This window comes from Anticarsia gemmatalis, chromosome 3 (genome assembly GCF_050436995.1).
Source record: "Anticarsia gemmatalis isolate Benzon Research Colony breed Stoneville strain chromosome 3, ilAntGemm2 primary, whole genome shotgun sequence".
NCBI lineage: Eukaryota > Metazoa > Arthropoda > Insecta > Lepidoptera > Erebidae > Anticarsia > Anticarsia gemmatalis.
In genome coordinates, this window is record NC_134747.1 from 13775055 (window position 1) to 13791432 (window position 16378).

General features: G+C 33.9%; 1 protein-coding gene across 1 annotated transcript in view; it reads right to left on the reverse strand.

The window, feature by feature from the left end:
• Positions 1–16378, reverse strand: part of rau (RA domain-containing protein rau) — an 86183-nt gene that overhangs the window by 47400 nt on the left and 22405 nt on the right. The window contains exon 2 of the mRNA XM_076136699.1: positions 4457–4595. Coding sequence (XP_075992814.1) covers positions 4457–4591 — 135 coding nt within the window. The 5' untranslated portion in view covers positions 4592–4595. The remainder of the gene's footprint in view (positions 1–4456; positions 4596–16378) is intronic.

A 16378-nucleotide genomic window follows, 5' to 3' on the forward strand; every position in this document is an offset into this window, starting at 1 on the left:
AATACCTACTTATTATTAATTACAACTTGCCAACTTTCCTTCACGCACTTATACCAATAATAAATCATCTTAATTTTCAAATAGAAATCGCTCATAAACCTGTCATATTTAATTCAGCCTCTTTATAAATCCCTTCACAACAACCCACTTTAAGAAATGAAGCAACAATGGTTATTCCAAGCCATCAACACAGATTTAACAAAACATATGTTGAATTGTTGAATGTAAATTATAACAAATTAAGTAGGTGTAGTCGTAAACAATTCACATATGGTCACCATATCCATCTGTGGATATCATAAACAAATCGTGCATTAAAAAAATTAATTCATATTTGATATATTGTCGATGCATAATCGACTAATGGGGTCAGCTCTATTTATTAGGCTGAATAGAGTATGACGTTGTCCTAATAAAAAATAACAATTGAAACATGGCGTTGATTTTCTTTTTTTAAATTTTGATTTAGCATTGCATTGTTATCTACATAGATAATTACCTACCTGATAATTATATGTATAATACTATAACAATTCATTTTTTTTGTTTGGTTAAGATTTGTGCACTTAGACGCAACTGGTTTCATTTTACTAACCTTTCTATATTTTTTATATAAAAGACTTAATAAAACTTAGGTAATCAGGATGTTATAAACCTAATCATAATTAAATTATGTTTAATAATTATCGCAAAAAACGTGTTGAACAAAGAGTACGTATGGGTACCTGGCACTACCAACGTGCACCATTCACCGGCGCATGCGCACATTATTCCTTATCGGTCGTATATCCGGCGTATTGTTAATCGAAATATATTTGCAATGACGGAAAAACCTTTGCAAATTACTGAGAAAATTACCTAGGAAATGGGAGAAATTCCCCATGTTGTATAATTGCTTCCTTTATCAAAACGAGTGACTAATCTATACTAATATTATAAAGCTGAAGAGTTTGTTTGTTTGTTTGATTGTTTGTTTGTTTGTTTGAACGCGCTAATCTCAGGAACTACTGGTCCGATTTCAAAAATTCTTTCAGTGTTAGATAGACCATTTATCGAGGAAGGCTATAAGCTATATAACATCACGCTACGGTTATTAGGAGCGGAGTAGCAACGAAAAATGTTACAAAAACGGGGAAAATTTTGACCCATTCTCTTAGGTGACGCAAGCGAAGTTGCGCGGGTCAGCTAGTAGGGTTATAATTGGAAAATCTATTGCTACATTAGAAACATTGAATAATCCGATAAATTATACATTTTATTAATCATTTATAATATGGTATGCGATTAACACACCGTGAAAGTTATTCAAGTCACTTGAAAGGTTTTTAGAGGCCCGTTACAATTGGGTCTGATTTTCTAACGTACCCTCCAAAAGCACGGAGACGCTTACCTCATATACTACTATAAGGTTACCCATCAATGTAATACTTGCGCTAAACTTACAGTTTGTTGACCAACCGGCAGACGCAACTGCCTAAAAGCCCCTCAAACCAAGTATAAGAATAATTTCAGTAATCGTCAACTCAAACGCAACTGTTATGAAATGAAGTCTGCTCCAAAACGTTTACGTCAAATTCACATACATTATTATTAAATCGTTTCTAAACACGTCTTATCGCTCATACAATTAGTCCCAAAATTATGTGAAAATTCTCATTTTATAATTATTTCTAACGACATAAGTTTCAAAGACAGTAACGATCCCAAAATGTCGGACAGAGACATTTTGGGGGTCTCACGACTTTCTTACAAATACAATAAGTACCGAAGTTCACAGTGATGAACAATCGAGAAAATATCTCGTATCTCATATGGCCATCTACCTGCTAATTAGAAGCGTGGTAATGACTGAACCCAATGTCGAAATTGTCCCATTGTACAAAATTCCCAAGAGCTATGTCGAAAAATTTTTCGGTTTATTAAAGACCTTGGGTGAGTCGAACAAAGGATGTGGCAGACCATCGGAGTGTATTTTTCGTAATAAAAACTGTGTGAAAAGATTAATATAAATTATAAGTTTGTTGGTAATTAATGTGACATCGCGCAATGTAGCCGGGAGTTTGCGCAACATGGGAATTACATTGGTGTTCTATTACCAAACTGGGTATCGTTAGTGTATCTCATATGTTTCTATGTTAAAACCTTGACTTTATTCTGCACATTCTAACATTATTTATCTGTGCGGATGTAATGGTGAAGCTAAGACGTCGTTAGACGTAGGTATGTTGTTTTGAAATAACAGGATTAATCGACTAAAAAGCTATTAGCGATATAATCAATGTATGTGCTATGTTTAACAGAGAAAAGGTACATGGGTGAACAGCTACTGATCTATGAAATTTTCTCAATAAAACACGCGTTTCAATCGGATAATTCATCAGTCAATATCTATTTCTCGTAAATTCTGACTTCCTATAAGAAAATTACTTACTACAACTGTACAAACATCATGTCATAAAGATAAACACTCCAATAGATAGGAAATACATACACATTACAAAGTTTATTCAAACAATTACCGATAACCGCGGCGACTTCCCGTCGTTACACTTCCAAGCCTCAGTTCCCATGCCATAATCTTATGGGAAACATAGGCAATTCCGTCATTAGAGGAAAGTGAAATCTTATGATGAGCACGCATCATATCGTGACGTTTTAAAGCAATTTGTTTGAGATAGTTTTCCAATAGGAAAAAGTAAAGGTCGGTGGAAAGCCTTGGTAATAACAACCTCTTCAGTAAATGATATTTTCTTTACGAACGAGAATAATTCCTATTGTTTGCGAGTATACAGACAAACCAAGACTTTAGCCACTTATAGACCCAAGATAGTAGACTATCTACAGTCTTAAAGACTTCCCAAAATACATTTTCTCGTTATTACTTAAGCGACCGTTTCAAACTTCATAGTAGAGGCCAAGCTAAGCCGTTGAACCAAATATTTTTGTTCCACTGTCTTTAAGTTTTGTTTATATTAATGTTATATAAACTGTTAATATTTTGAATCAGTTCTTTTGTAAGCTATGAATAATATAATTATTATTAAGACACTCTGTGAACCATGTCGTATTACGTCATTTAAACTATGAGATGTAAACATATATGCAATTGTTTATTATTAAAGTAAATATTCATTTTATAATACTTGGTAAGGATTAATCTGGCTTTAATTTATTTTCTATACACACTTGTACACATATCCTTTAGTCCAAAACTTAGTAAAGAGCCTTGTTTGCAAGGTTTGCGCCTGACGAAGGTAGACAAAATTCAGCATTTAGAAAATCACTGTCCCGCAGGATTATGCAGCTGTCGGCGGCCTGTTTAATACAGCTACTATATATTCGAAATTCTTATAATTATTAATTGAAATGTACTAAAATCTCAAGGGTCTCTACTATCTCAGACTATAGCTGTAAATCGATCCTCTGGCCTCCTCCCAAATATACATATATTTTCTTTCTGTGCTATAAACCACTAAGAAAACTATATCTTAGACCATGAATAAAAAAAGCAATAACAATAATATAATGAGGAAGATCTCTCTAAAATCAAACAAGATGCAATGACTACCTATCATAAATAATCGGAACAACATATTGGTATTTTAGCTCTCCACACAGCACGAATAACTGATGCGGCGTAAGAAGACGTAGCGTGTGATAATGTGATTAATAACAATATGACAACTAACTATGCGAACGATATGCACCTGGTCTACTTTTTATTCAGATATGCACTTTCGAAGAACAAATGGATCGCCGTATGATGATTGTGTTTTCTAGACTTCGATTTTCTTAATGTTATGGTATTTGAGGAAACCATGAAATATGTGATTCTAGAGTAAATAGTGTGATGGTGCCATTGCAAGATCAATGAGTTTTTAAAGAAGTGATAGATGATTCTGTCTATAACTACATTCAGGCATATATATTGGATCAATCAGATGGCTAATAATATCCGCCCCCTTTTGAGGACTTTTGAGATTAATAGATCAAGGCCTCTTTATGACATATATTGCCACTTGCCAGATTATAATGAAAGTAATAAACCCGCCACTTGTGACACCTCATTAAAAACATATTAAATAAAATGTAAAGTTTCATCTATATCCATTAAAATAGATATATAGAACCTGCCCATAAATTGAAATAACCAATCGTAAGGTTTACAGCGATCACGTAACATAAGATCAATTTTCTGTCTGTTTACAACAGTTCATTTATACATATCTTGTCTTTACAATAGTCTAAAGCAGTGGCTCCCAACCAGTGGTCCGTGGAAGTCAAAATATGATCCGCGAATGATTTTAAAACTTAAAATTGTCAGGATAATTATTACACTTTATTTTTAAGATACTTACATAGTGATCCCTGCCAACAAGAATAGTATAAAAGTGGTCCCGGACTAAAAAAAGGTTGGGAACCCCTGGTCTAAAGTTGAACAATAGTTGGTACTCACCGTCCTATGCGACAGATCTCCGACGGAGTCGTGCCGGTGCTCCAGACTGCCGAGGCTGCAGCACGACGCCGAGGACGCCAGGCTCACGGAGTCAGCGCGCGCGCGGTGCGGAGACACCGCCACGTGTTTCAACATGGCCCTGAGGAGAAATAGCACGTTAATATAGTTATTATTAGTTATGTTATAGTACGAAAAGAAATCCATCGTTCATTGTATGGTTAGTGGTCACTGGTCAGTCTAGTGTCATGCTTACTCGCTTGCAAGCCCGATGACCTTTGACAAAGTTTAAAGACTGTTGACTAAAATGTGTTTTTTCATTTTTTTAAACAACATTTATTTTTGAGTCACAAAAGCCGGTTGTTTTGTACATTAAAAAGTATATGGGTTCAATTGTCGGTAATTTCGTACATAAAACAGTACATTATATATTATATATAAATTGTAAAGCAATGTTACAGCTCGAAGGATGCTCCACGCTATCACTACTAGAGTATTCTTATTTACTTATCAATAATTTAAAAAACTTTTGTCAAAACAATTATCGTCTATATTGACATTAACAAAATATTCAATAACGCCATAGCCATTCTTCTTAACCACCTAGCAACTACTTCTAACACAAAACTGCACATCTTGCGACACACAGTCACATTCAAAACAACAAAAGATCATCACCACTTGCGCACGCACATGTTTCATCCCTCGCGCCGGATGTATCTTCTTTGGACAAGTACCTGCCCACTATTGTGCTTCGAGAGAATCCGTGTGAAAAAATTGTATTGTGTGGTCTAAATTGTGGTGAAATTGTTTGCAAGGTGTTAATCGTATTTTGGTGTGATGTATCCGACTGCGTGAAAAGGAGTGTGTTTATTAAGTTAATAATAGACGGAAAGGGGAAAAGGCCTTCGTGTTTTTGAATAAAATGAATATAATTTTATTTGTATTTTTTTCTATATTTCTTATATCATACATAATATCACGCATGTTATACGTGAAAGTGTCGGTAGGGGGTTAGAAATTAAAGCTCCGTTACGCCATTATATCAGTTAATGGATAATTAATGTTGTATTAAAAAAAACAGCATTAGTACTGCTCCAGAATAAATACTATCACTTAGCAAAATTTTATCAAATCGGTTCAGCCGTGTACCCGATAAAATGCAACAAACTTATCCTTTATATCATTAAGTAGACTATTCACCGTATCAACTTCATTGCATTAATCAAAACCTTATAAGCAACTACTTACTCCATTAATTACTATCACAACAAACATAGATTAATTGCAATATTTAGTAGCTCGAGGCGGTACATTACTCCATAAGTTTGTAAGATATTTACTATTAAATATTGTACTAATACAGCCTTAAGGTTCGGCTTATTTATTGCTGTTTACTTTGGGCGTGGGAAGTGCAGTTTAGATAATATTTATCTGAGTTGCATAAATATATAACAGCCTTTTACCCATACTGATAGGCAGAGACCAAATCTAAGTAGTTAGGCAAATTAAATTATATGTTCCTGTGCTGTTCAATTCGTGACGAAGAGGTACAGCCTATGGACTAAGAAAGAAGCAGAGGAATTATCACAAACACGATTAAAACTATGAATATTTAAACGACTTCAGAAGAAGGAGACGGTAGTGTGGTCCCGTATACTTAAATTATATTTAAATCTGTAATTATTTTTTGTTATGTAAGTAAATAAGAATGTGTAACTTTACCTGCATCGATGATCTGTCATGTTTGTTTCATAGTGTCAATACACACTACTTGTAGGCTTCAGCCATTCAAAAAACAGCTTTGAAGTCGGTTTTATTCGATCTCTAAGTCGGTAATCTTATTGACAATGACGGCTACAATGCTTAACAATATTAGTTTCAAAGAAATTATCGAGCTGAGAATCAAACTGTTGACCTAGCAATCATTGGGCCCATTAATCCAATTCTTTGGCATGTTGCCCTTCAACCTCACAAAACAATAACACATTATACCACACTCTCTATAATAATGTAATAAAAATAACCAATGGCAGTCAGCAATAAAAATCTTTCTAAGATTAACACGTATGTCTGACCTATCATTTTGAAACCAAACAGATTTTAGAGTTCCGTACCGAAAGAGTATAACCGGACAATATAAGAAAGACTTTTCGGTCCGTCTGCCCTCAGTCCGTTTGCCTGTGACCGGGCTGTATCTCATAATACAGCTCGGTGGCAGGCACCATGATAGCTAGACTGTTAACATTTTTACAGACGATGTGATTAGGTTGCTGCTGCAACTACAATTTGTACAATTGTTTAATTCTATTTTATTGTAAACAAATCAGTATAAAATAGATATTATATGGAGCTTTCACGCAACAAACTTGTGATATTGTTTCACTTCTTATAGAAGTTGGTACGGCACCCTTCGTGCGCGAGTCTATTCACACTTGGTTTATTATAACAGCTCAGTAACCTCAGTTATTGGGCTACAATGTCTGCAGCCTCGTTACATTGTAGACGGGTAAGGTCGTGAGATTCAGCTCGCGAACGGTTTATCTACAAGAAAGTTGGAAAAAATAAGGTTCTTTATTGTTTAGCGTTAATATTGGGACTTATGATGTTTTTAAAATGAGTAACTCTTTGTCTGAACTAGATTAAGCTATGGGTCATATGAAGAAGATACATCGATGAAATTATTACTGTCTGCAAATAGAGAAGAATTAAATAAAAAAATGTCGCTAAACCATTCATAAAATTGAAGATTTTATTATAATACTTTTCGAAAATTATATTAGCCTTATATTGCCTGTATGTCAAGAATTTTAATATTCTGTTTTATTAAAATGGTCGTAAATATACATAACGGGTATTATTTTTAAGTATACGATACTTTCAGTTAAAAAACCCTCCGATATCTACGGCCCTAATAAATTGGACTAAAGTACATTTAAGGTCTTATAATTTTTAATACGTCTACAGTCCATAAAAAGGACTTATACCAATGACCAGTTAAAAAAAAACAGTTATGAAAACTACATAATATTATATTTTATATACCATTGTGGATATTTTTTATGAAATACGCGCAAGAGCAATAAAACCAGTGTGCCAGAGTCGCCACAATAAACCTAATTCACAGAAGTTTAACAACAATGTTTTAAATAACAATGTTTCTACTGAACAAAAGGTAGTTATTTATAATTAAAAGTAATTAGATATTGCAGTACACCACGAACGAATTAGTGAGTGCACTTTATTTCACTTTTTGATGGGAGAATATTTGCTAGACGCTTTTGTTTGGAGAAGCTACTTTCTTCGCTATAAGAGAGTGCTTTCTTTTTTATATTAATTGATATGAAACTGGGAAAATATAGACTATATAAATATAAATAACAACCTTAGAACATAAATACTCGATAGCCATATTGCAGAATTGTACAGAGAATTAAGCTTATTGTTTTAATTTATTCGAAGCGTAAATACTATCGTCTTTTTTTTTTTATATATTCATTTTAGTATTCTGTAGACCTATACCTATGTATGCACTAAAATAAAAATTTCAATTAAGCCAATATAAAATTCAACGTAATAATATTATATCTGTCTATAATCAGAAAACTTTATTCCACGATTCATTTATACATTTTCATAAATAGATTAGCGAATAAGTCAAAACAAAGAAATAAATTATAGAAATACTAACGCATTCCCTTTTAATTACACCTAAACAAGTTTCACACACGCAATTACTTCATATCCAAATCAAATAATGGATAGTGGACACAAACTAATCCTACTGCCCATATCCTATACATTGGTATGTCATCGTCTCAGGCGCATCCGCCGCGCCACTCGCATCTGTGCAACAATAATCCCAAGTTCTTGCGCGCCATTGTTTTTATTCCACGAACACGAGACTGTGGGACCTTTTCATTGCTTTCTAAACGTTGTCAATGAAGATTCGCTATCTGTTAGGAAAGTTTTATGTGTTCTGTATTAATGAGGTTTGTTTTGTACATTTGTTTGATTGATACAGTAGTAAATAGTGATGTTATAAAACACTAGGTTCAAAACTTCTCAATCGAAGTTGTGTTAGAAATTAACTGACAATTGTCTGAACAGTCTGCGACTACTATATAATAAAAATATCCACCGTTTTATAAATAGATAAATATTGATTAGGAAAGGGTTTTGCTGTCATTAAAGTTACTCATCACTTATCTGAAATCCATGAAAACGACTATCTCTCTCTTCCTTTGCCTTACATACATTCCATATAATGGTGGACTCAGCCTTTCTTATCATTCTCCTTCAATAGCTTTGTCCTTGACACCAATTTCGAAAGCAAAATTAAAAATGAAATTATTTAAACTACAGACCCTATCAAAAACCGCATCTCGCTTGCACTGACTATTGCCTAGAGGCAGAGCGACTTTAATTTAAGGAAATACCAATCATTATGATATTACTAGAAAACCACTTAGACATGACGTTAAACCCATTGGAAATCTTCAAACCATTATTACAATTACAAAATCAAAGTCAATGAAGATGCGTTAATTACTTAATCTTTATTACTGTAGCCCTGAAATAATGACCGACATAAATAATTATACTAAATTAAGCATTAAGCATAAATACGGGAATAAACAATCTTTTTTAACGTAATATGTCTGAAATAAATTAAAAAATGATTGATTAACTACGAGTAATTTGACTCTTAATATCCTTTGAACAGTAATTAGCATAAATATGCATACATACATACACACATACATACTGTACATACATACATATGTATATACCTATAACCTCGCCTTCTTCATAGGGGGACATAGGAGTAAGCAGAGACCAAAAACCATAAATATGTTAGATGCTTTGAGCACGTCCCTGTGTTTGTTTTTGATAACATAATCCCGCATTACGAATAAATTATATTAGTTTATTATCGTAGTATCTTAATTAATATACATGTCCGTATCGACAGTTACATAACCACGCTGACCAAGTGCGAGTTGGGGACTTTGCATGCCCTAAAGTTAATACAAGTACATAATAATATACATAATATACTGTATCAATATCGATGTCTTTATTTGGCCGTCGCAATCGCTTCCGTTCTGCTTGTCTCATTACTGATATGCACTTAAATTTTATATGATAGCCGCCTCATTAGACAGGGCTGCCACGAGACTAACTTGGGAAGAAAGTGAGGAGATATTTTGCATGTCATTTAAATGATGATACAGATAGTTGTGTTTATGTTGTTTAATATCATGAGTAGGTGTTATTGCTATTGGAAATGATTTGGGTTTTAAAGCGAAAGCTTAACTTCTGCTTCGATGATGCGTATTTGTAAAAAAATTGTCAGGAAAAAGAGTTATTGAAATATCATTCTACTAGCATGGTGATTGCGGTGCTCGGACTGTTATAACAATGAAATAACTTGCCAAAACACAATTATGTACGACTAAGTGTACCTATGTATTTACACGTTATAGCAAAAATTTTATACATATATTGTAAATATTCTTTTAGTAAATTAAATAATAAGTAGTAGTAGTAAGTACCTATAGAAAAAAATACAACATGTGTGTGTTTTTTACACATATCTATTTAATTCATGTTCAAAAAACGCACATCACCTCTTGGAATGAAATTCCCTTTATTTTGAAGAATTTTTTTTTTTTTGACGAATCTCTAACTCATAACTACTTACTTCCGCTACAACCCGCGCGTGCGAACCCTACATCTCACTCAAAACTAACGTTAACCGGACGACACGTCGGGTGCCATTAGACCATTAACCAGTGGAATGCCGACCAATTATATTATCAATACATCTGTTACATCTCCCGTACAGTTAACTTGAACGTTTTGGAGTAAAACATCGTCATTTACAAGGAGAAATTTGTTTATGTGATATCTTATTAAGTTGATAGATTCGGCCCGCGACTTTGTCTATGTGAGACGATTTCTCGGGGTAAAAAATATCGTGTGTTGTTACAGATTGTAAAAGATCTGTGTACAACATTTTATCAAAATCCATTTAGTAATTTTTACGTGATTGAGTGATTGAGTTGTGTATGTTACGTGGTAATCAGCAATCTTCCGACGCAAAAGGTAAACTAGAATCTTTTAATCTACTTAATATTAACATACAAGGTTCCCCAGTTACATGAGAATCTGTAGCTTTAAATGCTTGGTACTTTATTACCTCAAAACAGGTGAATGTATTTGTAACGCAGTAGCTTATAATAATAGTATCCGTGTACTTTCAGAATTCGTAAGTGGAAACTAGTTTAAAATATTACTCAACCACATAAAATAAATTACGGTAACAAGTCCATTGCTGTTTTTGAGTGAAGGTATAGACAGACATCTTTATAGCAACGTTAAATGCATGTAATACAATAGTATTGCAACAGGCTATAAGTATCGTCTCAATTGAGCTACAATTTTGATAAAATTATAATAGTTTAATGACTTAATACTAAACACATAATAAAGTTTTTGCAACTATAAATTATATTTCATATTACTAACAAGAGGTAATTTCGTTTAAACAAAGTAATAATTGTACACATATTATATTTATCTAACAACAGTTCGCGCATGCAACTTTACTCGAAAAACCTATATGAATTCAACCTACTTTGACAGTCTTACATATTTTTTCATTTCTTTTCATCAAACGTTTACCTACTCTTCATCGCTTATTCGTTGGTAGCTCCTCACATGATAAATTATTGTATCAAAGAGTGGCTGTAAGTTTCTTGCTAGCACTTCTTATAAAGCTCTACCTCCTTTCCCAGCTAGTGAAGATTCAGTGATTGTAACGACTATCATGAGTATCAACATTTGACCTGAATCAATAAATGATTTGATTTTGATTTGATATAAGTATGCCAAAAAGAAGACCATCGACAATAGCTGATTTGCTAGCCTATAATACGCCTTACACTACTAAATACTATAGTCCATGTTACATGAATACACCCGTTACGATTAGACTTCCAAATAAATTACTTAACATAATACAAACTAATAACATTGAAGATTATTTAGCAGACATTTTGGCAAGACCACGTAATAACAGCGTATTGCCATATACATAAAAGGTTAAACATACGCCTACTTTAAATTTCAATATTCGATAAAAACCTTTGTGATTCTGTGTATTTGAATTTTAGAATAGTTAATTAAGGTCATTTCCGTATTTGGAGTAGGTATCGCCTATTAATACTATGAGATCCGTGTGATAATAGTGAGACTATTAGAAGTAGATCTATAACATAACTGTTCAACGTTCTTATATATTGATTCCTACTGCTAGGTAAAATCCCTAGGTGGCTGTAGTGTTTTGTCCAGCACTTGACTTCTATCATTCTACTATTTACGGGTCAGAGCCCATTCGTCCCCTAAGATTCGCACCCTGTGCCCACTCGTCCCCTGGAACTTTTGAGGGGCCCATTCGTCCCCTGAAGAATATTTATTTTTATTCATTCTTCTAATATAAGTACATGTATATGTGTATACTGCAGCTTGGTAGTCCTGGTACAGTCGCGCAGAAAAGGCTATAATAAAAAATATAGTATGTCGGTAGATATCATGTTTATTTCAAATAAGATTAACACATACAAAATCACAATGTCCTAGAAACTAACAAAATACAACTCTTTTATAAAAATCAGTCTTGATTGACCATCATATAAATCAACATTAAATATAAAATATGCAGAAAAAAATAGAACACATATCAACAGTAAATAATTACTTCTTATTTTTTTGTATATTTACCAACTACATACATGCAAAATCATAATGGATTATCATTCATCATAGCTCTTTTTTCAATGATCTGTTATGATTTATTAAATTAATTCCGTTAATAAACTGTTCACAAGTGTATTATGTTAACCGTTTCTTATGTAAAATATAGCTAATTTTATCTCAGGGGACCAATAGGCACCTGAATAGGTGCCGAATCTTTAACTTATATTGTATATATATTAGAGGGGACGAATGGGTACCTTAAAAATAATATTTTTTATTAAAATATTAATTGGTCCCCTACCAGGAGACCAATGGGCACCTATGTAGGGGCCGAATCTATAACTTTTATACTAGGGGACGAATTTTAGGGGACGAATGGGCTCTGACCCCTATTTACTATAGTGATACCTTGGTAAGTAATCTAAATTATTTCTTACCAAGGTATCCTTATCCCCAGTGTACAACATAGATTGTTTGAAAAACACCTAAAATAGTTAACAAAAGATGGTATCAAAAACGACCATCAATTTTATTGTAAACATTCAAAGTTAATCAAAATTTTTTATCATTACAGTCATTATTTTCCAAAATACTTTCCGAAAATAAACACTTTGGAGCATTTTATTTAACTACTCGACAAAACCGTTGTTTCCCTCCATCAACATCGCAAACACTTCGTTGAAATCACAACCTCACAATCACTACTGGGTAGTACCATTATAGTAATCGCACCTAATATGGCGGCACAGCTGGTCTGAACAACTTGCGTAACCCACGCTACACAAATTACTGCAAAGGTCAAAGGTCCGGCCAGGTCCCGGAATTATACGTAATGATGGAAGGTATATGAAGTCAAGGTAATGGAAATTGCATTCAGAAAATAAATTTTATCAGATTTTTTTCCAATCTGCCTTGAGGTAGCCTCCTCTCGTTAACGCCAATATATCTGATCGGTGCCATATGCGTGTTTAAGAAGAGAACAATTAGAAACCTAAGGGCTACGAACTTAAAAAGAAAGTGATTTATTCCACGGTCTTTTGCTACTGAAAAGTAATAAGAATCAAGTGACAAGTGACAGTAGGAATCTTATCTTATCTTAGGGGTGGGGGTGCCGGCTAGTCACCCACTAAAACTTCGATCACAGAGCAGTGCAAAACCTATTAGTTTGGCTGTGCTCCTCATCGGTATTAGCGTATAGTCTTCTGGTTTGATGAATAAACACGTATCTCAAGTACCTGATTGCACTTACTGCATCAATAACAACTAAAATAAAACAGAAAAAGTAGTAGTAAAATTTACAATTCTGAACATTTACAATCTGTTTAAAGGCATTGTTATTGAGAAATTCTATTGCTACACGTAAATCAACCTAACAGCTGTACCTTAGCGCGTTCAAACAAATACCTAAAGCACCACAATACACCATAATATTGATATATTAATCCTTTCTCCATAAATCTAAACCAAGCTTTAGTTCAGAACCAAAGGCGTATTGTGTAAACATGTCCTATAAATTGGGACTCGACGCGTTTCCAAACAAACCAGCCAATTTACCATTAGAGGAATTAAAGGTGGAATGCGCGCGCACAATTCAAACAAACCGTTTGGTATTGTGTGTTCGTATTTAGTATTTCCTATTTTAAGAACATAATTTTCTTTTATCGTGATTATTTTTGGATTGGAAATGGTTCAATATCACAAATCAAAGCGTACATGCTGTTTAAAAAAAACATTCTGTTATCGAAGCTCTTACACTCGATACAATCGAATAATAGTGGCGACGCGGCTGCTTTTTATGTTGTGCCATCTAAAGTTGTGCGTCCATTTCGTCGGGATCGTACGGATAAATCACTTTGTATTCATTTCTATGATTCCGAAATGCCGATCCAGTGGGTGCAGTACCACAAAAATAAATACAAACAAACAAATCCTTACGGGTCCGTACGCGCCGATTCCGACAGCTTAGTATACTATTCCAAGGCATTGAACTTTCTTGATTTAGAACCCTAACTTTGAACCATTGTCTTGTGTTGATTTCAGTTTAATCTTTAACAACACTGATGACAGATTTCCAAAAACAACATTCTATTTCGCGCAGCAAATCTACGACTATATTGTTACCATGACAACAGTATACACAAGCTCAAGGCAGATCAAGAAAATGCAGAAAACAATAAATTGCATCTCGATAACAGATCAAGATATTAACTTCCTGATAAATTGCATGTAACATGATATATCAATCGTAATTCATGTAGGATTCATAAAACTCTTCCATAACTGAGTGACTGACTGGCTGATGGACAACGCTCAGCCGAAACTACTGAGCGTTGACAGTTGAAATTTGGTATAAAGATTCCTTAAGAAGTGTAGAAGAGTGTACTAAGAGAGGATATTTGGATCAAGTAATGCCGCAGGAGGAAAGTTAGTATTGAATATATCCAATGTTTAAATATTTGTACGTTCTAATGCGCCTGCGCCGGTCCACAGGATGTTATGTCGCGACCGAAAGGAAATTTTTGCTGTAAACATTGTTCCTCCTTTGTTGTCTACCAGTTTTATAAACTGTATCGTCTAATGCTCTGTGCATATTTACAATCATCGGACAAAGCAGACAAGTAACAAAACAAAACAGAAGCATTAATTTTCATTACATTTCTGACAGCCAGTTTTGAAGCTTTGCTAAGAATAAATGAAACCCATTACAATGCAACTGCTAGGGAAGGGTCTTCTCCAAAAATGAGAGTGTTAAGACTTGGGTCCAGTAAGCTAGTTGAGTGTGACTTGGAAACTTTGCATGCCTGCATGAACTGTTTTAAAATCTTATCATATATACATATGAGAAGGTTTTAAGGCAAAGTTTCCTTAGTCGCATTTCTGTTTTGCTATAGCTTTAAACCATCAACCACTAGCTTGGTAAGCAAATGCTTATACCATTCGGCTATCACTGCTATTTGGAGCTCTGGATAAAAGTCAATTTTAAACACTCTACAACATTGTTCACTGTTATACAAAACTGTCTTTGTTATCCTTTCCACGGTACCGTTAATATTTGTTTTGATATAATGTTATAGAAATAAAGGTGTATATGACTAATGCACTGCGTGAAGGTTGAATTTGACACACCAGTGACTAACGCTAGGTGACAGAGTACATAGGTATGTTTCTAAGATGATTCTTATGTTGAATGCATATAATTGCATAGGCGAAGTAAATACATGAGTAACCTAATGACTATGCAAGTATGCATAGTTTTAAAACTAATGGAAGCGGCAAAATATTGCTATCTGAATACTAAAAGATGGTGTCTGGTGGTGATTTGAAAGATATGAGTGAGTGTGAGGTTTCCGCAGACGATGTCCAGGACAGAGCGAAGTGGAAGAGAAAGACCAGGAAGGCTGACCCCACTATCACATGGGATTCATAGCATGGAAGAGAGAGAGAGTTGTCTGGTGATGATTTATTAACAAACTGACAATAATGAAAAAGGTCTGTTTTTGGGGATAATTAAAGCCCTTTCCGGTTAATTTACCCTCTCAATTTAAAAAAAAACGCTTATTACTCTGCTACTAGTTTTAGACCAGTATGGAATAACTAATGGTGGATCTCTTAAAAAATCACAAAAAAATATAAGCACCTGAAGTAAAAATTCTAGAGACTTAACCCATTGCGCTCTTTGATTATAGACTAAGTACAAATAAGTAAAAGTAAGTACATAAGTAAGTACATATTTTACGTAAGGATCGAAATCACACAAAAACGTCTCATAATCACAGTAAGTGTCAAAACAAAACAAATTGGACGTAATAAGTATGTATTGTTTCCTGGTATAAAGGATATCCGTACCACTCTCTACTGTGTACACTTATGTAAAACAAGTGAACGTTTATACATTTGTTGTACAATATTTGACATAAAAATACTATTTTATTACGATTATTTCGGTCATATAATCGAGTTCAGCAGATAGAAAAGGATAGAGCTATACATATTGTTTAGCGCCCTCTCTTTCTTATGGCAGAACTTGGATCGCTTTAGCATGTTTCAGAACAGCTTCTAGCATATTCTAGCTTAACCATTTTGGCCTATAAATATTTAAAATACTAGCCACAAAGGCCTAACTAACCCCTGGTTTCCGAGTTCTTTTAACGGTAGTTTATC